We start from the raw sequence: 23,885 nt of genomic DNA, 5'->3' as shown, positions 1-23,885 counted from the left end.
TAGGCTCCGTGGTTTAGACCACAGCGCCACCCGTGTCCCTAATCTTAATGGTAAATACCTGCTAATTGTGATGAAGTATTTCAGCTATTTTTCTTAACAACCATTGTGCACTGCTCTGCTGTTTTTACGCCATGTCCTTGGAATATAGGCTTCCGTCCTAAGACTTGTTTCCTCATAACTTTGCTCAGAGAGTTGCATAATAAAGCACTTATCTTTATACTTGGTGCTTATTATTTTGACTGAATTGCTCTCTTGCCTGTACTCCTGCAACCCTTGGTTCCAAATCAGCAAGTTTCATCTTTTCTTTCTTTCTTTTTTAGCAGTGAATGTTCCTTTTTTCCAGGTCATTGATCTGTAAGGTTAAAAAAAAAACAGTTCTCTGAATGACTTTCTTCCTCCTTTATCTTTTCTGGGCACAACCACTGCTCGCTTTGCCTTGCCTCCTCTGTTGCTAGATTGTCCTTTGCTTTCAAAAGGTAGAATGTCAAGAGTCTTCAACTGCAAATTAATGAATCCACAGATTAATTCGTGGAGGGTTTTTTTTTTTAATGTCAGAGCAGGAAATAGCTACTTGGGCCACATTCAGAATGACACTCTTACATTTTCTTTGACGTCCATAAGGTGGATTTTCGAGGCAATCATTCCCTCTATATAATAGCTAACTAGGGCAGTTGAGTGCCTATCAAATTGGCAGCAAAATGAGGTTCTCAGGCCTTGTGAAATGAACAGATATATACAGATCTGAAATAGAAAACTGCCCTATGCAGTGTTGAGCACAGAAAGAGAACCAAACTCATGGTCATACAATGGAGATGAATGCTGGAAGAGTCAAGATAGATAAAAGATAGTACTTCTGCATTTAGTGTAAATCACATGGTCTACCATGGAGTGATGGTTCATCTCTAGATAGTTATCCAAAAATATGGCCCTCTTCCCCGATTGCATGGGCTTGTCTGGGAAACGAACCCTACATTCAGAGCCAGAATCCCCAACCTTTTAAGGCCATGGGCACATCTGGATTTTGAAGCAAGTCCCACTGCTTATCGCCACTTCTCACCGACTTCTCAAAATCAGCCCGCCCACCCCAAAAGAGAGAAAGAATACACACATAAACACACTTTGCTTATCCAAGGAATCCGGGTACAAGTCGGATTCAGTAAGCCGGACCTGGGCTTTGAAAAGAAGCAAAGAAGCCAAAATGGAAGTGGGAAAAGAACATCCTCCTAACTTCCTCTTTAGGCTCTATGGTTTCAGCTCAAGGGAGGAGAAGGTAACAGCCCCATCTACCACATGATGAAGGAGGTCCAAAGGCTTCAGAGGCATCAGGGTAGACCTCAAGGACATCAAGCCCTAAACTAAGAAGTTAAAAGTGGTATTCCCCCTTCTGGTATCCTCTTTCTGCCAAAAAGTAACTTGCACACAATTTTTTAAGGGCACCAGAACTTGCTTTATTGAGGCAGTGAGTGGTAAAACAGAGGTGGCAGAGCCTATTCTGTTTTTGTTTGTGACGGGCGTCAGAGGGAATCTCTGGTGGTTGCCTTCCTTGCTGGAAATGCACATCCCAGAATGCACTTCAAGGTCTTCTTTTGAAATGTGACATCTTTATGTTAAGTATAAACAACATTTCTACAGCTTGCAGGCTTGACAGCCATATAACATCCTCAACACAGCCCTTGTTTCCTGCTACAAGGAAGTAAGTTACCAGATGGCAGCTTTCCCCCTCGGCTCTGGTACCATTTCCTTTTCTTTCTTTCTTTCTTTCTTTCTTTCTTTCTTTCTTTCTTTCTTTCGCAATGGACCTCCTATCCCTATTCTGATTGCAGCAGTACAAACGGACGCCTGCCAATATGCCTGAGGAGAGGCGCAGTAGACCGGCAGAGCTGGTGGTAGAAGTTACCTCTTCATTGAAGTGCCTTCTGATTTTGTGCCATTATCAAAGCAGTGTCTGGAAGTGCCCTTCTTTTAAAGTGAGATCTACCAGTGAAATTGTAGTTGCTAGATGCCTTTTATGAATATAATTAATATAACTGAGGCAAAAGGCAAGTTAAGAAGCAGGATGTCTGGTTTGTTGGGAAGAGGAAAATGAGGCTATCACCTTGCTCAAGCTACGCAGGTCTGGGTCTGGTCAGTCCCTGGACAGCTGACCATCCAGGAACCAAGCCACCTTGGGTTCCATGACAGAAGGAAGGAGGGAAATAGAAGTTTCCTTCAGATACATAGCATATTGATTGGCAATCCAAAGGCACACATGTAGAAAGGCAGAGGGAGTGGACACGGTCCCCCTTTAAGATTTTGGCTGAAAATGGAAAAACCAAAACAAAACATGATGGTCAAGTATATCTCATGGGTTGCAGAGGAACACATGCAATAGGGATGGATGGATCTGTCAGTTTTTGTTTCCTTCTGTTTCTCAGTATTCCAGTCATACATTCAGTTCATATCTGCAGCCATTTGCTAACAACAACAACAAAAAAATCCTCATGAAAATTCAGCAGCATTTTACGTGCGATTTTACCCTAATAAACACATCCTTGTACGCAACTGTCAGAGCTACCCTAGGTCCCAGCTCACAAAGGACCAACGCTGCTTCGTTGTTAAGTATAAAAGTCTTTATTGAAGTTCAGTTTCACTTCCAGAGCCGCAGCGCGCAGCCCCACGTCCAAAGTCTCAGACCACTGATGCTCCGTCTGAGTCTCCTCCCCCTTGACACCAATTTAAGATTCTAGCCTTGCTCCACCTTCTCCGCTGCTCCTTCCTCCTCTGGGTCTGCCTGCCCGCCGGGGTTCCGCCCTTTCTAGCCTCTTCTCCCGCTGATTCCCCTGAGCCTTCTCCCTCCCTCCGGCGGGCTTTAGGAGCTGGTTCCCCATCCGGGTCTCCTGCTGTTCCGCGCGCCTGCACATTTGAACTTGGCGCGCGCGCCCAGCCAGCAGCTTTCCTCCTGACCGTTCCACTGCTGCTGTCACTGCTTCCCCCATCGGGGGGGCTAGCTGCAACTGACCTCCCCTCCGTTGGAGGCGTGGTCAGCCCTGACTCCCTCTCTGGAGGAGACACTGCTTCTGACACATGTGACTCCTCCCCCCCACTACGCTCTGGTGGGGAAACTGGTCCTGATCCTCCACTGCTGCTTTGGGGTTCCCCTCTGGCTCCTTGTTTCTGGTGCGTCCCCCCTGGGACCCCTCTTGCCCTGACCATCGGCGCCCCCTTCTGGGAATCTTCTGATTTGCTGGAGAAGCTCATGGAATCTCTCGGGCCACTGTCATACTCCCCTACGCTGCCCTCGGATTCTTCCCCTTCGCTCTCCCAATCCTCTCTCCCCAGTGCTCCTGCTCCTGATTCCCTGACAGCAACTTTGATTAAGCCGCACTTCTTCTTTTTTGCAAACAACTCCCTAACAGAATGCATTTCTGTATGCCGTTTTCACTGCTGTACACACTTCTTTGTTGCAGAACAGAGCTGCAAGATTTGGAGACACGCAAATTCCAAAGGGTAGCTGTGTTTTAGCTGGCTTCTCCATTCAAAAAAGTGCAAATTAAAATGCCAGCAAAATCACATTCCTCACCCCTCCCAATCCTACAAATAAAATCATTCAAAGTTCTGACTAAAGTGTGAAACTTACACAATATGAGTGCCATATATATGTGTGAGATAGATAGAGCGTACATTTATTTTCTTTAAAAACAAACAAAAACAAAACCTGCCATTTTAGACTACAATCCTGAAAGCACCTCCTGTGGAGTATGTCTTACTCAGCTCAGTTGAACTTGCTTCTCAGTAAGCCTGCATATTAGCAGTGGGTAGGACTGGGCGATATCCGGTTTTCAACATCGTGATATATTGCCAGCCAAACATCACAATGTATACCGATATATCATGAGGTCTGAAATAAGGATGGAGCTACATTGAGGCATTGGTTGGCTTCACAGTTTTCCCCACATTGTGATTTTTGCATAACACACACACACACACACATCATGTTTCGCGATAGATTGCCAACCCAAAAGTTATGAAACCGGTTTTGGACACTACAGTGGTACTTTGGTTCTCAAACGCCTTGGTACTCAAACAAATTGGAACCCAAACACTGCAAACCCGGAAGTAAGTGTTTTGGTTTGCGTACTCCGTTTTGAGTGTTACACTTCTGATCTGAGTGCCACACTTCTGTTTTGTGTGGCACACTTCTGTTTTGAGTGTTATGCTTCCATTTTCAGTGCTACACTGAGGTCTGTCTGTTTTTGCTATTTCTTTTGCGTTTTTGTTTGCCTCACCATCCCCACTACTGACTCCCTGTTGCTACTCAGCTTCAAAAAAAAAAAAAAAAAAAAGAAAAGAAAAGAAAAAGAAAGAAAGAAAGAAAGAAAGAAAGAAAAGAAAAATGTGTCCCCGGATTCATTGAAAAAAATCTGGTGACCATACGTTAGATAGCAAAATTCATGTTAAAGTGCTGTTTTAGGGGTTGTTTTTAAAAGTCTGGAACAGATTAATCCATTTTGCATTACTTTCTATAGGAAAGCGTGCCTTGGTTTTGGAACGCTTTGGTTTTGGAACGGACTTCCGGAATGGATTAAGTTTGAGAACCAAGGTACCACTGTATGTCGATACATCGCCCAGCCCTAGTGGGGAACCTTTTTCAGCTGCAGGGACACAGTCCCTGGGGACAGCCTTTCCAGAGTCTGCATGTCTGAGGTAGCTGTGGCCAGCGGCAAAAGTGGGCATGAGCAGAGGTGGAGCAGCACAATGGCTCTTACCATCTGGCAACAGGTGCATTTCAGGCATGCTTCACACACGCAAGCACATCTCTTCATCTAGGCAAGCAAGAGGCATTGTGGAAGTTCTAGGGCAAAATCCAGCAAGGCAAAAGCACTTAAGGAAGGTGCGGAGCAGTTCCAAGGGCCAGACAGAGGAGATACCTGCAGGGCCACATTTGGCCCAAAGGGCTGAGGCTCCCCCATCCCTGCTGCATAGGAATGCATTCATAGTGCAGATCCAAGTCTGCTCTTTTTGGGTGACCTGGTGAAATAATCTGCAACCCAGGGCCCTAGCACAGATGTCAACTTTTCATGCACCAGCAAAAGATACGGATTGTCCATGCAGCACCCCTGCATGGAGATGAGAGGAGGCGGACAGGAGAAGGCCAAGCCAGCAGCAGTATATGACAAACAAAGCTCCTGTTCTTCACATGGTGTACATTTTCACTGGCTCACGCAAAGGGCGCAGGAGGCGGTGATGCTCTCGGATCGTCTCGCAAGACTCCTGAGATGGCCAGAGGCAGCAGGTTTCACAACACATTTGACGGCAGTTCCACTTGGAGCCAGAAGGTGAGGTGTCGGACGTTGGGGAGAAGTCAAAATCGGCAACCTGTGCGTTTCAACAACGGGGAAGACAAAAGCTGGTTCCAATAATGTCTCAGGTGACAAACCAACCCTCCCCATAAAGGCTTAGAGAAGTTTAAGTATACTTGTAAGTTTGCATTTTTGGAAAACAGCCAGATGCATTCAGCAATGCATCTAATTCTGTGAAGAATTATGTAGGGTGGCGGCTACTGTGCTGGATTCGAAACCTGGGAGACCAGGGTTCAAATCCCAACTCGGCCATGAAGCTCACTGGTGACCTTGGTCCAGTCACTGCCTCTCAGCCTGGCCTGACTCACTGTTGGTGGGGAGCGTTAGGATTCTTGCTCTGTGTTTGCAGTCATGAGATTGTTGTCTATCACATGACGGTGTATGTTTTCATTCCACAGAGTGGGAAGTGACGGAGACAGGAAGTTTTGCACTACTGTGTTCTGGAATGTAGGACTATTGTCCTTTGTTCTTTCTCTCTTTGCTCTCTGATGAGAAAGAGGAAGGAGCTAAGTCAGAATGCTCCGAGTTTATTATATGTAAGTAAAAGTAGATTAGCCAAAATGCTGCGATGCTGAGTTCTGTTACGCAAACTGCCAATACTCTGCAGGATCGTAAGTGTGCCGATGTCTGTTGGCATTGGTTGCTGTGATGTTTGGGCTGAAGAAAGCTTTTGAAGCTCCCGAACGACTGACCAGGAGGGAGAGAATATGCCAGTCAGGCATGTGTCTCTGCCAGGGTCCTACATGAGAGTAGGACGATCCTAACAGGGGGAACATCCAGGAACATGGGGTGTCAGGACCACAGGATCTAGCAGCGATCAAGGGTCAGAGTCAGGGGCTGCAGAGTCTCCAGTTATGGAGTCATACCCAAGAGACCACTGAGCCTGGGACTGATAAACAGGAGCCCATGGGAGCAAGCTCTCATGCCTGAGCCAGGACCTTTGAGGGTGTGTTTCCCCAAGCTTGAGAAGCCACATGCCTCCCGGCGCACATCACCAGTCGGGTGGCGCAGCTGAGAGTGCACTAGAAGGCTATGGAGTGAAGGAGGAATGACCTGCCTTCAGGCCAGAGAGTTGGCCTCTTTAAGACACTAATGTCATGCACAAGAGGGTGGAGCCTAGAGGAGGTGGTTTGTGGGGCAGATGCTTTAAAAGGCTCAGTCTCCTCTCAGGTAGCCTAGGGTCATACAGAGTGTGACCTGGCTGCCTGCTCTGTGGGATCTGGCCTCGGACCCAAACATGATTTGAGGAATGGAACAGAGTGGCAGCTGTGCTCAACGAAGCAACATTTCATTGCAGGCCCTGCTTGTGATGCAAGTAAGATTAAATTTGGCTTGGGTTCCTCGGCCTCCAGTGTGAGCATAGCATCCTTTACGGAAGTACCTCCACAAGATCCTTTTGCTGTGCGCTGCTCCGGAACGTCACGTAGGCAGCTAATCCCAGCATGGCTGATAAGAGGGTGATGCAAGGCAGCGCTAAGAAAGCTGGGTGGATGCCTGGAGAAGAGAGAAGGAGGGTGCTTATAACAGGAAACATCTCAACGCCTTTGTTCGAATCTAAGGTGTATGACCACATTTGGGCTTCTATGTCCAGCTCCTGTTGCCACAACTCAAAAAGGAGCAGTGTGAATTCCCCCCCCCCCAGCCCGAGGGCCGCATTGCCTTCTGGGAACCTTCTGAGGGCCACGTGCCAGTGGTGGGGGGCGGGGCCAGATGCCAGAGTGGGTGGAGCAACCTATGCACATTTGACTTTGGTACAGCAGGGTGAGTTTCCACACACATTCACACGCCCTTCTCTAGCTGCCGTCCAGAGAAGTGTAATCAGAATTCAGTGAGGAATTCCAGGTAGACAAAAATGCTCAGGGTATGCAGCAGGGCTCGTGGGAAGAGTTCTGAGGGCTCATGTAGAGAGGCATGGAGGCCACATTGGCTCCTGGGCCAGAGGGTTCCTTGCACTCCTGTTGTAGATCTGGGAAAGGTGTAGGAAAGGGGAACCAAAATGGTTGGGCGGTTAGAGCAACTCCCTCCCTAGAGAAGCTTATGGAATTACAGTGGAACCTCGGGTTGTGGACATAATCCATGACGGAGGCACGTCCGCAACCCGCAGCTTTCGCATCCTAAAGCACCACGTCTGCGCAGGCGTGATTTGGCGCTTCTGCGCATGTGCGAGCAGCAAAACCCGGAAGTAGCCTGTTCCGGTACTTCCGGGTTTCCCGCAGTCCGCAACCCGCAAACATGTAACCTGAAGCGGCCGTAACATGAGGTATGACTGTAGTGGCTTTGCACTTGAGAAAAAAAGGGGAAAGTGTGTGTGAGAGAGAGAGGGGGGAGGGAGAGAGGGAGAGAGAGAGGTGTGTAGGATTACGCAAGGGGTGGAAGAAGTGGATAAACCTAAGCCCCTTTTCTCATAATATTGGAACCCAATGGGGTCACCTAATTACGCTGAACAATCCTGTGCAGGAGGAGAAAAGGTGAAGGAATGTAAAGGGCCCAGTCGAAATGGAGCAAGGAGCACTGGTGCACACACCAAAACTTATACAGCAGAAAATACTATTTATAATCTATCAGACTCCTTATCTAATGTAGCTCTTTGTTGGAGATGTAATATGGACAATGCTTCCTTGAAACACATGCTTTTAGTGTGTCCCACACTAAGTTTGGGGAGAAAGTGCTGGTCAACATAAACAAGACACTACAGGAAAATTTAAGATTTTCAGAAGTGAATAGGCTCTTGAACTATATACCGATTGTATGGAAATTGACAACAATTGACAGCGAAAACGGATTCTAGGCACCCTAATGGTGTCCAAGAGACTTTTTATAAATGACATTCTCCCCATATATATATATATATATATATATATATATATATATATATATATATATAGCACCTGCTTTCCAACTGTGGAGTAGCTTTTCTCCTAACTCTCACCTGACGGCCTCACTTGAATCTCCTGGTACGACTGCAACATGTTGACCCCATTCTCCACTCGCACGCTAAGGCAGTACTGCCCAGCGTCCCTGAAGACGTGGCTCAGATTGTAGTGCGTAGCATTCATCGCCACCAGGTGGCAGTGGTCCCTGTCGAGCGGAACGCATTCGGTCTTGATTAACCAGCACAAGTGGAGAGGCAGGCTGGGAAGAAAGAAGGACAAAAGCTCTATTCTGCTTTAGGTGGCTGGCGCTGCAATTTTCTGCGTGCCAACTCAGAATCAAGCTGAAATGGGACTTACTCCCAGGTAGGGATAAAGGATAAATTTGATTCCTCTCCCATTTCAAGACAAGGCTACCAAACGGGGAGTTTCCAAAACAATGTGTGCACCGAAACACTGGGATCTTTTGACATGTGCTGACTCAATTTTCCAATGCAGCTCTCCAGCCAAGTAAAATGTGTACAGAAAAGATCACAATATATAAAATCAAAATCAAAACAATAACCTAAATAACACCCCCCCCAAAAAAAGAGCCACATTTTAAAAGGGTAAAAGGTAAAGGTAAAGGTACCCCTGCCCGTACGGGCCAGTCGTGTCCGACTCTAGGGTTGCGCGCTCATCTCGCTCAAGAGGCCGGGAGCTGGCGCCGACCGAAGACACTTCCGGGTCACGTGGCCAGCGTGACGAAGCTGCTCTGGCGAGCCAGCACCAGCGCAGCACACGGAAACGCCGTTTACCTTCCCGCTATAAAGCGGTACCTATTTATCTACTTGCACTTAGGGGTGCTTTCGAACTGCTAGGTGGGCAGGAGCTGGGACCGAACAACAGGAGCTCACCCCGCCGCAGAGATTCGAACCGCTGACCATACAATCGGCAAGTCCTAGGCACTGAGGTTTTACCCACAGCGCCACCCGCGTGGGTAAAAGGGTATAGGATGTCAGTCAGGTCAACCAAAGGCCTGGTTAAAAAGGAACATTTTTGCCTGGCACCTAAAGGTGTACAATGAAGACGCCAGGTGAACTTCCCTGGGGAGAGCATTCCACAGATGGGGAGCCACTGCAGAGAAGGCCCCGTTCTCGCGTTGCCACCCTCCGGACCTCTCACGGAGGGGGCACACGAAGGAGGGAGTCAGAAGATGATCTCACCTGGTTGGCCACTGTGAGAACAGGATCCTGGACTAGATGGGCCATTGGCTTGATCCAGCAGAGCTCTTGTTATGTTCCCCTACGCACACATTCTACTACGTATTTTCTTGCCTCTGCCAAAGCAGAAGCGTAACAACCCGGCTGGCAGTGCAAATGGATAAGAGAGCCAAAAACAGCCGCCGCTCCAGATTCATTAGCTCAGCGACTGTTTTTAGAGTTGATGTGGCAGATTTTGGCCGGCAATGTGACTGTTGTGTCTTGAAGAAGAGTCAACAACAGACCTTTGTCCTGCTGCGTTTCGGGACAGATTCCTGCTCTTTGGACATCCGTACAGACAGCAAACACCAGCTATCTCATCCTTCAGAGGTTAGCTGCTTGCTTCCCGGGGCGTAGTCTACCCAGTGAAAGCAATGCACTTGGCCGTGTTTACTTCTGATCTAATAATCCCTTGATTTCATAGAGATGAAAGGGACCTCTGAGGGCCATCCAGTCCAACCCCCTTGCAATGCAAGAATCTCAGCTAAATCATCCATGACAAATGTCCATGCAACCTCTGCTTAATAACCTCCAAAGAAGGAGAGTCCACCACCTCTCGAGGGAGACTGTTCCACTGTTGGACAGCTCTAACTCTCAGAAAGTTCCTCCTGGCGTTTAGTCAGAACACCCATCGTTCTACCCGGACACTGAGGTCCAGCGCTGAGGGCCTTCTGGCAGTTCCCTCACTGCGAGAAGCCAAGTTACAGGGAACCAGGCAGAGGGCCTTCTCGGTGGTGGCGCCTGCCCTGTGGAATGCCCTCCCACCAGATGTCAAAGAGAACAACAACTACCAGACTTTTAGAAGACATCTGAAGGCAGCCCTGTTTAGGGAAGCTTTTAATGTTTGATGCATTACTGTATTTTAATATTTTGTTGGAAGCTGCCCAGAGTGGCTGGGGAAGCCCAGCCAGATGGGCGGGGTATAAATAATCAATTATTATTATTATAATCGGAAACTCCTTTCTTGTAACTTGAATCCTCGGGCCCAGGCACCAAATCCAGCCTCCCAAATCCAGCGCTTGGGATGCTCCTCAAACCACACACTCGCCAGACAATTCCTTAAGATGCAACTGATACACATTTCAGTTCCTGTTTCCTATGCCTTCAGGAGGTGCCTGTTGTCCTAGGAAACCCCAGAGGAGAATGCAAATAGCAGATCAGAAGGGAAAGCAGAATGATTGTTATAGGGTTTTTTGTTTTTTTGTTGGCTGCTTACCTGCCTTGGATATGCAGCGATAAATTTAAGTTTTCCATCACATGAGCCTCTGTGGATCCGACAATGTTAATACCTCTGACAGCATCTGAGGTAGAGAGGTTAAGAACCGTAAGTTTGTGCTTTGAAGGAAGAGCATTCGTTGCTGGTGTTAATGTAATTAATATTCTGGGCAAATCTGAGAGGGATAAGATTGGAAGCACAACAGCGGGGATCATTCGGCTGGCAACTTAAGGGTTAATTCTGTTGCCAACAGAATTTGGTTCAAGCTGTGCACAGCCACCTATGCACAACCTGTGTATCTGCAAACAAATGCAAATACTCCAAAATGTGCCATAGACCTCCTAACAAAGGGAACCCAACCTCCCCGCTCAGCAAAGTGAGCACAGTTAAGCATTTGCAAAGTGCTTTTCTCACATCTCAGCCAGATCCTCTCAGCTGAGATGAGGGGAAGAATGCCCAGGCTAAAGAATGCTTTTTTCCTTCCCGGTGGGCCTGAGCTTAGACACGCTTTATTTTAGCGATGGGCAGAGATAACTGGAATCCAGCAAGTGAGAACATCTGAGGCCAGTTTGGGAAGGACACACACAAACATTGTGTCTTTCGATCTCTGCCAAGCTAGACTGGTGACTGGGAGCAGCCGCCGAGACCATATAACACCGGTCCTGAAAGACCTACATTGGCTCCTGGTATGTTTCGAGCACAATTTAAAGTGTTGGTGCTGACCTTGAAAGCCCTAAACGGCCTCAGTCCAGTATACCTGAAGGAGTGTCTCCACCCCCATCGTTCACTGAGGTCCAGCGCCGAGGGCCTTCTGGGGGTTCCCTCACTGCAAGAAGTGAAGTTACAGGGAACCAGCGCAGAGGGCCTTTTCGGTAGTGGCTCCCGCCCTGTGGAATGCCCTCCCATCAGATGTCAAGGAAATAAACAACTATCTGACTTTTAGAAGACATCTGAAGGCAGCCCTGTTTAGGGAAGTTTTTAATCCTTGATCTTTTATCATGTTTTTATTGTTCTGTTGGGAGCTGCCCAGAGTGGCTGGGGAAACCCAGCCAGATGGGCGGGGTATAAATAAAAATATATGATGATGATGATTTCTGAACCAACCCGGCATTACACTGAATGCTGTGGACTATTCCTGTTCCATAGCCTACTCAAGAGTCTGTAGCTGCCCCACCAATTTCAGGCTGCCCTTGGCCAGCTCCTCTTGTCTGACCTCTTACAACAGTGGTCCTACCTGCCACCTTCCTCCTCTGCCTCAGTGTCGCCCTTGTAGAACTCCGCAGGGAGGAGGGGGATGGGGAGAAAAATAGAATTTGTTGGCTCTGGCTCTGCTCACTGTTGTTTTCCCTGCCTTTTGCCCTGCCAGTCCCAATAGGAGTCAGTGATCACTGATCTGTAGGAAAGGAGACCAAGCTGACTCGGGTGACGTTTTTGTGCGGATCAGATCTCCTGACCTTGTGTTCCTCACAGACCAAAAGGGATGCTGAGTATAGCACTAGCTTTTCCCTGCCATTACCCATCAATTCCAACGCAGCAGAAAAATGCCCTGTTTTCTGGACCATCTTCCTTCGTTGCTCCATCCTGGTCCCATCTTGTCTCCATTCTGCTGCCACCTCCAGGTGCACGGTGCAAACCCCAACAGTAGGGTAATTGTGGTAGACGGTGGGGTGTTCTGTTGTCATCTCGGTTCTGCAGGTGATGGGGAAACAGTAGAAATCATATTTTTGTCACACAGTGTGTGGGCATATTGTTTGATGGTTTCATTCATGAATTGCTTCCTATGCATCTTTAACATTTGAGTGAGAAGAGACTATGCGCCATCTGGACTGTTGCATGGATTCAGTGGTGGACTGGATCAGGGCCAATAAACTGTGTTTGAACCCTAAGGATACGAGATGAGCCTCCTGGATCAAGCCAATGGCTCATCTAGTCCAGCATCTTCTTCTCCCAGTGGCCAACCAGATGCCTGTGAGAAACCCTCAAGCAGGATCTGAGCATACAAGGACCCTCCCATCCTCTGGCCTCCAGCAGCTGGTATTCAGAAGCATTAGGGTCTCTAGCTGTGGAGGCTGAGCATAGCCAGCATGGCTAGTGGTCAGAGGCACTGTGGTTAAGTGGCTCTTACGTCAAATAAATTGGCCAGCTGTCTATTCTAGACATGTTCCAATCCCTCTGAAATGAAGATCTAGGGCTAGGGCTGGGAGATATATCGATATATCATCCAAAACTGTTTTGAAGTCCATATTGTGCTATCGGTTTCATAATTTTTGACCTGGCAATATATTGCGAATCATGATGTGTGTGTGTGTGCTATGCAAAAATCACGATACGGGAAAAACCGTGAAGCCAGCCAAAGCCTCTTCATAGCCATATTCTTATTTCAGATATCGTGATATATCAGTATAGCGTAATGTTTAGCTGGTGATATATCGCAATGTTGAAAACCATATATCACTCAGCCCACGGTGTGCCTGGATCCCTCTCTGTCACTGCAAGCTAAGGGCTTTGGAGTGCCTTTTAAAAGCTACGATTGGTACACCAGTTACGACTATTCTTGGATAGGGATAGTCTAGTCACAGTGATTCATGCCTGGTAATTTCAATTCTCAATAACTGCAATGCGCTCTATGTGTGGTTATCATTCAGTGTGATCTCAGAGGTCCACCTTGTGAGAAATGATGTTTGTGGTGGTGGTGGGGGTCTGTTGGTAAGGATATATTAGTGCAGGCATATAAATAATGGTCTCTGCTAAAATCTGTATAAATAAAGGGAGGGAAAGAAAAAATAGGGACATACCCATCTCCAAAATCCCATTTGTAAGTGAATGAAGCTGACTCGAAATAATTACTTGGGTCATGAAGTAAGAATGATACCCGGGTCAGGGCGCCTGTTGGAGATCGGGAGTCAAGTTTGTCATGGTCCTCTGTTTGGGTAATGGACAGATTCCCTACTATAAACTCTGTCGGGGGGGAAAATACAAAGAATATATTTAGTCATCTGAAGCTCTCTCAAAGACCTTCCCATCTAATGAGAAAATCTCTCATTTATTCTTTTTGAGGATAGGCAAATACTGGGATTTCCCCAGCTTTGATCAAGTTTAATTGGTACATGGTATCAACTAAAACTTTAAGTTGCTCATCAGGGGGAAGTACATTTTATAGGAGAAAAAAAAGATCTGAGTATTGGCTGAGACTAAAAAGTGGCAGAATGGAAGCCAACCGCAATAAGTAGCTGGACAGACCAATTCTATATCTCTGTCCACCCTTCCTCTTAGACAGGAAGGAATATAAGAGGACTTCCTGTTCCAGCTGAGCGTTGCTTATGCAACAGCGTCATCCTTAGCTCGGCTGTGTCTCCCAAACTTCACTATACAGTACTTTAGTCCTGACTTATGGCTTGCTGTTTCTTTGTTCACCCTGTGGTTCTTGTGTGGTCCTTACCACTGGTTGGTCCCATGGCTCACCCCAGCCAAGAACTGGCAATGGCAGAGGGCTCTCATCAATTATGTGGGTGAGCAACAGAGATGAGCTTTGGAGTTGTATTGAGAAAGTATTTTTTTTGAAAAGGCAATGGTCACAGGGGAAGGCTGTCCCAGAGTCAGGAAGGATTGAGAGGTGTCTGAGAAGTGATGCGCCTAGGAGAACCAGCATTGTAACGTTCTTGGACATAGTGGGAGTTCAACATGGCCAGTGGCTTCCCAGGTCCAGCTACTGCCATCAAGGAAACCCTAGTCAGGTGAGTCATGGACAGGTAGACAAGGTCACAGGCAAGGGTGGAGAGTCCACCACAGATACTGCCTCCCTTCAACCTAGACCTGGCCCTGTAGGACATCTTCAGAAGCACTGTATGAGACCCCCTTCTCTTACAGGAAAACATAATAAAATATGCACATTTTACCTGACACCTCTAACACCGTTAGGTTTCTTGCAATGGTCTGACAGAGCCAGCAGTCTGTGTGCGTCACCTGAACGGAAACAGGAAAGACTCCAGGAAATGGGCTGGTCACTATAACTGTGGAGTCCGCACCATGCCCGGAGCTCTCTACCAAAGTCAAAGGGGCATAAACCCAGTTGAAATGGTACTTCCGGTCACTAACGGGTGAGTTGCCTCCATCCTTCATACGCAACGTGGAATGAATCGTAGCCTGTGCTTCTGTCGTGATGGGGCCGTCACTGGTAATGTCCAAGTCATACAGGACTGAAGAAATAAAATCAATGTATACGATAATTCACAGTGCAATCCTAACCATACTGACTTCGACGTAAATTTAAGCCCTGTTGAATTCAGTGGAATCCAGGTAAGACTGCAGCCTTAGCTATGGCAATAACAAAGCAAGGACCACTATCTGTTTTCATTTCCTAGACACACCATAGAGGAGCTCATAGTTGCTGTTTGTGGTCCCCTGTGGCTCAGATGCACAGCTCATATCTACAAGGAGCTGTGAACACAGCATTGCAGGCCCAGTTTTGCAAAACTTCCGCCCTGCAGCAAACAAATAGGACCCCTCCCTGTTGAACTCCCAGGGCTTGGGGAAGACTTCATGATTTATTATTATTTCAGCAGGCATTTCAAGTTTTTATTTCTCCTAGTTTTACTTTTAAGTGAATTTTATGATGCATGCTTTATCCCTACTGAATGCTGCTTATGCAATATGACATTAAGCTGTGCATGTACTACAGTCATACCTTGGTTCTCGAATGCCTTGGTACTTGGACGCTTTGGCTCCCAAACACTGAAAACCAGGAAGTAAGCGTTCCAGTTTTCAAACGTTTTTCGGAAGCTGAACGTCCGACACGGCTTCCGCTCAAGTGCAGGAAGCTCCCACAGCCAATCAGAAGCTGCGCCTTGGTTTTCGAATGGTTTCAGGGAGTCGAACGGACTCCAGGAATGGATTAAGTTTGAGAACCAAGGTTCCGCTGTATTTAAATAAATGAATGGTAGATTTTTCTTCTGAACCCAAAATATTTTCTGGGCAGGCGACAACTTGAGAATGAGCAACACTGGTTAGACATTAGTTGGATGGATTCATCTTGCTTTAAAACTGCAAATGATAAATGCGACTTATACTTCAAGCCTGGTGTTAATTTTGTGTTGATACTGATCTGGACATCTGGAGGGCTTTTATTAACTTAGAGGTTAACCTTAAGACATATGTGCTGATGACTATTTTATCTGTAATGTGAATGAATGGTGGGGGGGTTTTTTTGGTTGCTATGGGTATTATTTATATATTATTTCTGTTTTTTATTGCCTTTAATTCTCCCCCCCCCTTCCTGCCTTCCTTTTCTTTGTTAAACGTTAATAATAAAAAATGATAAATGGGATCCTTGAGCTTACAAGACCTTCCACAAAATGTTCTTCTGGAGACCAGCAGGCCAGTTCTTTGACTCAGCAGAGTTTTCTCTCTCACCTAAGGATAAATACACTGTACCACATTGCCTGGATTCCTAATGTTCCTTTACCATGCCATAACTGATGACAAATATTAACACACCAGTGTGATGAACAAATCCAGGAGTGTGATAAATCGCAAGCTATTTAAAGCCAGCTCTTCAAGAAACTGTACTCTCTCCTGCCACTTGGTTCCAAACCTTGGAGGGTGAAAAATGGGCAGGGAACGTAACATATTGGTATATGGTATATGGATGCTGCTTTTTGCTGCTTTTATTATTACCGTATTTTTCTGTGTATAACACACCCCTGTATATAAGACACCCACTTTTTTGGGGGGGACTCCAAATTAAGAAAATGGGGGGGATACACTATCCATGTATAAGACGCCCCCAATTTTTAACATAACTTTAAAAAAATAATAATCCTAGTCTTATACACGGGAAAGTACGGTATATTTTTTATACTGCCTTGACATAATTTGAAGATGGGAATTATAATATCTACATGGTGCCTAGGGAACAACTTGCACCTTAATATCAGCAAGACAAAGGAGATGGTGTTGGGCTTTCGGAGGAAGAGAGGAGAACTAGCTCCACTGTACATCAGGGAGGGCTGTGTGGAGAGAGTCTCTTCCTTTAAATTCCTAGGAGTTTATCTCAGTGAAGACCTTACTTGGAGAATCAATACAACCCAGCTGGTTAGGAAAGCCCAACAGAGACTCCATCTCCTCAGAGTATTGTGGAAGAACGATGTCAATCAACATCTGATGATCTCCTTCTACCGGTCCACAATAGAAAGTGTCCTTTCATACTGCATCACGGTGTGGTACGCTGTTTTGACATCAACTGATAGGAAGTGCCTACAGAGGGTGGTGAATACAGCACAATATATTATGGGCTGTCCCGTGAATCCGCTGGATGAAATAGCGGAAGAATGTTGCCTCAGGAGAGTGAGGAAAATTCTCAGGGATGATTCACACCCTGGCCGGCACTTTCTGGATCTCCTGCCCTTGGGCAGAAGATATAGAAGCATGATTAGTCGCACCAACAGGGTAAAGAACAGCTTCTATCCATGGGCTGTTAGGCTGCTGAATGAAAAGATAACAGCAGAGAAATTGACTTTCGGGTTTGGTGGGTGTGCGTCAGTAAACGAGGGGAATTAAGACTAAGAGAGCTGAGTGGGGGGTGCTCGTGTAATCTCGCTGTATACAAGTTGTACAAGTGACAATAAAGTATTTCAATTTCAATAAACACATGAATAAATAAAATGAATATTGGACCACTATTTCCCCTGTCCTCTGTGCATCGGGGGCGGGGCACACATTTTCCAGCCTGAGGGCCACATTCCCCCATACATAACCATGTGGGGGCCACACGTCAATGGTGGACGGGGCCAGATGCCAACATGAGCAGAGCAAATTGATGTGATAGTCACCTTTGTACAATAGATTACATACCAGCCATGCAAAAGCCAGAGGTGTTTTCCCTCTCTCTCTCTCTCTCTCTCTCTCACACACACACACACACCACACACACACACAGCCTCTCTTTGGCTTCGTTCCAGGCAAGTGAGAGCCACCACAGTTCAACGGACACAGTCCAGCCAGGTGAAAACATTTAAGGGGTGTAGGGCCTGTTGGAGTGGGTGTAGCCCATGAAGAATTCCAAGGGCCACGGAGAGAGGCTTCAAGGGCCGTATTTGAGCCCAGAGCTTTATCAGAGCAATATCTTGCTGACCTTAATAGTGATGACTTTGGAAAAGAAAGGCGACATCTGCCCTCTGTACGTAAAGCAAATTTTGTAACTGTAGAGTTAAAGCCATTAGATCTGTTCAGCGTGTTAACAGAGTACGGACTCGGTGACCGGGCTGTTTCCAAATGTTTGCGTTAGCTTAAGAATGCTATTAACAATTCCAGCAGCAGCAGCAGCTTCTGGAAAGAGGTCATTTAACAAAAAGCAAGCTAATAAAGAGTTACAATCAGGAACATCTTGTGGATTTGGCCAGGCTACTGAACCAAACAAACATTGCCAGGACAATCAATTTTCACGTGGTGATTGGAATTTTTTTCCACAAAAAGGCCAGAAAAGCATTTTTAAAAAAGTGAATAGTAAGTTTATCTACCTTTCTAAAACTAATACTAATGTATTCTGATGGCCTGAACTGCATTGCAATATAAAATAATGTTTCAATGTGAATTCTTTCTCCTCATCTGTATTGCAGCGTAAACAAAGATGTTCAAATCAAACGTTCAAAATTCCTCTCAGAGGCCCTGTCCCTAGGATTAAAGTTTCTGATGTAGAACTGCTGTTTTCCGCTCTTTTCCCCCAATGGGGAAATGTCCTGGGTGAGAGAAGCTCCTGCCACGCCTTCTTCCATCTTGCACAGAAGCAGACCATAGAGCCATCAACCTCAGAGCTGTGAAAAGCCAGCTCTTCACACAGTCACTGTCCACCAACTCAGGTGCCATTTATTATCTTTTAACCCCACCGGACCCTGAGATGTAAGGCAATTCTTGCCTGCCCTTCTTCTAGAGGTCTGGAATATAATTGAAATGAACGGTGCAATGTGGAACGCTAGATTTTAATGCAGCCCCTTGAATGCCAGCCAAAACACCTTGATATTTATAGCCATGCTCTTGTGCTGGGATGCTGGCAGAATAAAATCTCCGGTGCATGTATGCATCTCAGAGTATACAAATCACATTGCTTCCCTTAGACATAAAGAGCTGACCAGTCTTACCTGATGCTGATCTGACATGACAAAGGAGCAGCACACTGCAAACTACCTTGAGGAGGCTCAGAGAGGCAAGTGTCTGAGCCATTTAGAAAACAGCTTCCAAAGGAAATGTCATCGGCTTGGCTCCGGCAATTGCTTAGCTCCGGCAATCAGGCTTCATCTTCAATTGTGCTAGCTCGCCTTAAGGAGGAGACGGCCAAGTATCAATGGCAAGTGCTGCCCCCTAAGGGCAAGCTGGTTGTACTGCACCTTGCACATTGTTCCTGCGCTGCAGATGCGGGTCGCATCCTATCCCTGCAGAAATGTTATTCCTAGGTTTGTTTGTTTTTGTTTTAGATTAAAAGCAAAACAAATATATTATACAGAAACGGCAACCCCAAGAATATTGTGGCTGGGGAAAACTGCTGTTCTTTCTTTCTTTTAAATAAATTATGTTTATTGAGTTTTAGAGGGACGCGGGTGGTGCTGTGGGTTAAACCACAGAGCCTGGGACTTGCCAATCAGAAGGTCGGCGGTTTGAATCCCTGCAACAGGGTGAGGTCCCGTTGCTCTGTCCCTGCTCCTGCCAACCTAGCAGTTCAAAAGCATGTCAAAGTGCAAGTAGATAAATAGGTACCGCTCCGGAACGACGTTTCCGTGCGCTGCTCTGGTTCGCCAGAAGTGGCTTAGTCATGCTGGCCACATGACTTGGAAGCTGTACGCTGGCTCCCTCGGCCAATAAAGCGGGATGAGCGCTGCAACCCCAGAGTAGGTCATGACTGGACCTAAAGTAAAGGACCTTTACCTTTACTTTATTGAGTTTTAGAGAACATACAGGAAGCACAGAATATAGGCAAAATCTGAAATCAACAGATTCACCTGTCCCTAAAATTAGGGGTAGGAAGGAGGAGGAATGACAAACTGGATGGCAAAGGCGATGGAATGGAAGAGGGCAGGGCTGACTGAGTAGAACATTGAACTGCTCCGCTACACTGCAACATTTTGTTGCAGGTCACATCTTTATTTCCAGTATGATGCAGAATGCAGGTTGCTAGCACTCCATCCTTAGGAAATGAACTAAATACCAAACATTCAAAAATAAAAAATTCACATTCCTATACATATTCCTTTTCTAATTGATTTTGGTTTTCTGTATTTTTTTCATTTATTCTGCCACACAAGGACCTTATTTGATACAATTATGAATGATGACTAAATATGAAAGTTAAATAATATTCTAATGCTTTAGGACAGATGTTTTGGATTACCCATCAGCCCCAGCCAGTCAGATTTGCAGTCCTGCTCTGGGTTGCTGAAAGTATCACATACAGTAGCTTTACAGTCATCCACACAACAACCCTGTAAGGCTTGTCAATATTAATATCTCCACATCACAGGTGTTAGATTGAGGGTGACTGAGCATGGCGTGCCTAAAATGATCTTATTCAAGGAAAGCAGTGAAATTAAAATTTATTGTACTGTAGAATTATAATCTCTACTCTTCCTTTCTCCATGTATCGCTAGTGTCATATACACATCTACTTAGAAGTATGGCATATTGAATTCAATGGGGCTTACTGCTCAGTACGAGATGTTAGGATCGCAGCCTTATTTTTCTTGAAAATTAAGGAACTAATAACACTATTGCTTGTGGCAGCTGGACAACTGATTGCACAAAACTGGAAAAATTGAGGGTACTTACAACTTTCCATACGGAGACAAAATGTATGGACAGTGACGGCATTAATGGAGAAATTTAGAAAATATATGTAAGCTCCAAATGGAACTCAAGACTCCCAACAATTGTATGGAATTATGGTTTCCTTTCATTACTTTCCTGTCTGACAATCTATAAAACTGGCATCTTTCATCTACGCATGGACCATAGTTATTTAATGTACTTCATTAAATTCACGGGTGAGAGGTGGGGGGGAGTTTTGTTGTTGTTGTTAAGTTTATTGATGTATAGGTATGATTTTGATGCTTAAAATTGAGGGGGAAAAGGAAGATAAGGTCTACACAACCACTTTGCACACCCTTATTACAGAGCACGCCCTACCGAACATAGAAGCACTTCCCAGTAAAGATATATACAGTATAGGATTGCCCTGCGCGCCCCACTGTTTGCATAGGATTGCCCTGCGCGCCAACGGAAGCGAGGGGGGGGGAGACAGCAGCGCGCTGATTGGTGGCAGAAGAGGGACGGACATAAATATAGGAAAAGGTGTAGAGTGACCTTGCAACCTAAACTTCCGGTGAACAATTGGAGGCTCCGAATCTCTATGGCGTGAAGCGGCGCCGCTCTGGCTCTCAGCCGCTCATGATGAACCCCGCCCCTTTTTCTGACATTCCTTTTGCCCTGAGAGAGCGGAAAGCCAGTTTTCGACGGGAGGCCGGAAGTGGTAGGAGCGCTTCGCTCTGTCCTTTCGTATCTCTATATCGAGGAGAGCGCACCGGAAGTGGCGCTTGGTGTGCTTCCGCCTTGGGGTGGGCAAGCAGCAGGGGGAGGCAGGCAGGCGGGCAGGCGAGGAGAGGCGCCCATGCGCCGCTGGTGCCGCCGTCGCTGCTCCGGCCTCAGCTGCTGCGCGGAGGCAACAAAGGAAGGCATGAAGGAGCCGGCGCGGCCTGGGCTGGTGAGGGGAAAGTGTGGGGGAAACGGAGAGGAAACGGGGCGAGGGGAAAGGGGAGGGGGGACAAGAAAGGAGGGCGAGGCGAGTCCCCCTCCCGTTCTGAGAGGAAAGTGGGCGTGGCTACGGAGGTTCTGAGGGAGGCCGGAGGAGGCGGGGTTTCTGTAGTGGAGGGAAGAAAGGGGCGGGGCCGAGCGCAGGGGGGTCGGGGATTGGTCCGCCGCTGCGCGCGTGGCCTGCGAGGGGGAGGAGTCAAAGGCGCTGAGGGGCCCCTGACGCCTCGTAGTGGTTAGAGCGGCTTTTCCCTCACCAGCGCTCCCGCCTGTTGGGTGGCTGCTGGACTACAGCTCCCATCATGCCTCGCCGCTGCTCACGCTGGCTGAGGCTGATGGGAGATTGAGTCCTCACGGCATCTGGAGGGGGGCAGGAAGTTGAGGGACTGAGCGCCGAGGATCTGCCAGTTCGAATCCCCACTTGCCCGTGACCCGCTGCCACTCGGCCTAACCTACCTCACAGGGGGGTTGTTGTGCAGATGACGTAGTACGTGCGTCTTATGTGAAAGGAGAACGGGGTGGGGGTAAGGATGGAAGGATCCGGCGTAGCAGACTTGGTGGCCCTCACTGCCTCCTGTGGGAGCCAGTTCAACTAAAATTGTGAAGATCTGGGTTCAGGTCTGCACTGGTTGACTTTTAGGCAAGCAGCTGCTGCTCTGCCTAACTTCCTTACAGGGTTGTTGTGAGGATAAATTGTGGGCTTGTGCGTGCGCATGGGTGGTGGTAGAACCATGCATACTCACTTGGGAGTTCAAGGAAGTCCAACCAGCTGTGTTTCCTTTTAAGACCGGGCACATTGTGGTTGCAAGATTCCGTAGGTATGATCTAGTTGAGATTCCTGCATTGCAGGGGGTTGGACTGGATGACCCTTGGGGTCCCAGATGGGTTGCTCCTTTAGAGAAGTGTAGTGAGAGCAGTTTAGGGGGACTAAGAACATAAGAAGTGCTCTGCTGGATCAGGCCAGGGGCTCATCTAGTCCAGCATCCTATTCGTATAGTGGGGCTGGTGGGAAGCCTGTAAGCCGAACCTGAGCTTGACAGCACTTTTATCATCCTGCCAGTTTCCAGCAACTGATACTTAGAGGCATACTGGCTCTGACAGCGGAGGTTTTGTAGATTGTATACGGGCAGAGGATCTGTTTGGGTGAGAGGCACGGCAAACAGTCCAAAACAGAGGCAAGCTTTCATGTGGAAGGGGTTTGTTTGTTTGTTTATATACCACCCTTCAACATAAGATCTCATATTGAATTGGAACGGAGCAGGAGAGAGGAAGCATTTATATCTTTACTTGTCAAAATTTGTATCCTGGTGAACAGGGGATGTGTCTTTCTCCATTTATCCTCCTTACAGCAGTAAGGTTTGCCTTAGACCAGACATGTTACTTTTTGAATTTCAGTGTGTAAATTTCAGTGGCAAAAAGTTGGCCCAGTGCTGAAACGTATTTGTTTAAATGGCAGGATTTCTCCTGCATTAACAACAGCGATTGCAGTCATGCTCCCATGCTACTGCATATTGTTTAAAACCCAGCTATTTTAATGCATGTGAATGGTTACCAATTGAAAACATCACGTTTGCCCAGGTTGTGTTGTGGCCAGTGACTGATATTGGGGAATTGAACCATTACAAGTTTTCCAGTAGTCTTTGAAGTTTTTAAGGTCTTCAAGGTTTTTAACAACAACAACAACAACTGGTTTAGCTCCAATAATATTTTGCATGATGGGTTGTACCCAACAAAGTTCTACTCAGTGTAGACACAACTGAAATTAATGGACTCAAGTTAGTCATCATGTCCATCAATTTCAGTGGATTGATTCTGAGTAGGACTAACATTGGCTACAGCCTTAATATATTTTAAATAGAACGATTACCCTGTCACCTAATTAAATAAACATTGATTGAGCAATTGCATGGAAATGTTTCTAAGTGTAATTAGTTTTCAAGTAAAGAATCCCACTGGCTTTAGTTCTAGAGATGATACACAAATGCACCATAGCAAGCACTTTAGAACAGAAGTGGGCATCCTTTGTGGCACTTGTGTGTTCCTGGGTCTAAGCCCGTGTGTTTTTAAAGCAGCCTTTCCCAACCTAGTGCCCTCCAGACATTACAACTGCCGTAATCCTTGACCACTAGCCATTACTTGGTCAAGGATGATGGGAATTGTAGTTCACAGCACCTGGAGGGCGTCATGTTGGCTGACCGTCTTGTCTGGCCAAACACTGTATCCCTAAGAATGATTAATGAAGGACTTCCAACTACTGCAGTGGAATGCCTACAAAATAAATATATGGCAAACTGAAGTCATTTCCTTGCAAACAAGCCTTTGCTTTTGTTGTTGCTTAATTTGATATGTTTATTATTAGTTTTGGCTTCTTGTGTCTTTATTCCTTTGCTGCTGCTTTTAGGCCGGTGATGGAGTTTTTAAATAATTGATC

The 23,885-nt window shown here is 46.6% G+C and overlaps 1 protein-coding gene across 3 annotated transcripts; it reads right to left on the bottom strand.

Moving 5' to 3' along the window:
- Positions 1-1,423: 1,423 nt before the first annotated feature.
- TMEM130 (transmembrane protein 130) lies at positions 1,424-19,087 on the bottom strand. 3 transcript variants are annotated; one of them, XR_014541417.1, is made up of 9 exons: positions 18,799-19,087; positions 14,563-14,862; positions 13,462-13,624; positions 12,183-12,355; positions 10,667-10,751; positions 8,269-8,471; positions 6,721-6,833; positions 5,077-5,355; positions 1,424-1,600 (listed from the first exon to the last, which is right to left on the bottom strand). XR_014541417.1 is itself a non-coding variant. In XM_083585299.1 (8 exons), exons 1-8 carry the CDS (start codon positions 18,878-18,880, stop codon positions 5,173-5,175), a joined length of 1,302 nt encoding a protein of 433 aa, XP_083441425.1. In that variant the 5' UTR covers positions 18,881-19,087; the 3' UTR covers positions 4,265-5,172. The 3 variants fall into 3 exon arrangements, 1 of the variants encoding a protein (XP_083441425.1); XR_014541418.1 differs by having other exon boundaries at positions 1,424-1,583; XM_083585299.1 differs by lacking the exon at positions 1,424-1,600 and having other exon boundaries at positions 4,265-5,355.
- Between the last annotated feature and the right edge of the window lie 4,798 nt (positions 19,088-23,885).

The sequence above is a fragment of the Podarcis filfolensis genome (assembly GCF_964270895.1).
Source record: "Podarcis filfolensis genome assembly, chromosome: 14".
Classification (NCBI taxonomy): Eukaryota; Metazoa; Chordata; class Lepidosauria; order Squamata; family Lacertidae; genus Podarcis; species Podarcis filfolensis.
Note: the sequence above shows the minus strand (reverse complement) of the source record. Positions and strands in the feature narration are given on the sequence as shown.

Excerpts from the sequence above, each read along its gene's own strand:
- TMEM130 (XM_083585299.1), bottom strand. The coding sequence starts at position 18,880 with ATGGCTCAGACACTTGCCTCTCTGAGCCTCCTCAAGGTAGTTTGCAGT. Across the intron at positions 8,472-10,666 it reads TCGCTGCATATCCAAGGCAG|CCTGCCTCTCCACTTGTGCT; the intron begins GTAAGCAGCCAA and ends CTTTCTTCCCAG. Across the intron at positions 5,356-6,720 it reads AGCAAAAGGATCTTGTGGAG|GTTGCCGATTTTGACTTCTC; the intron begins GTACTTCCGTAA and ends TGAAACGCACAG.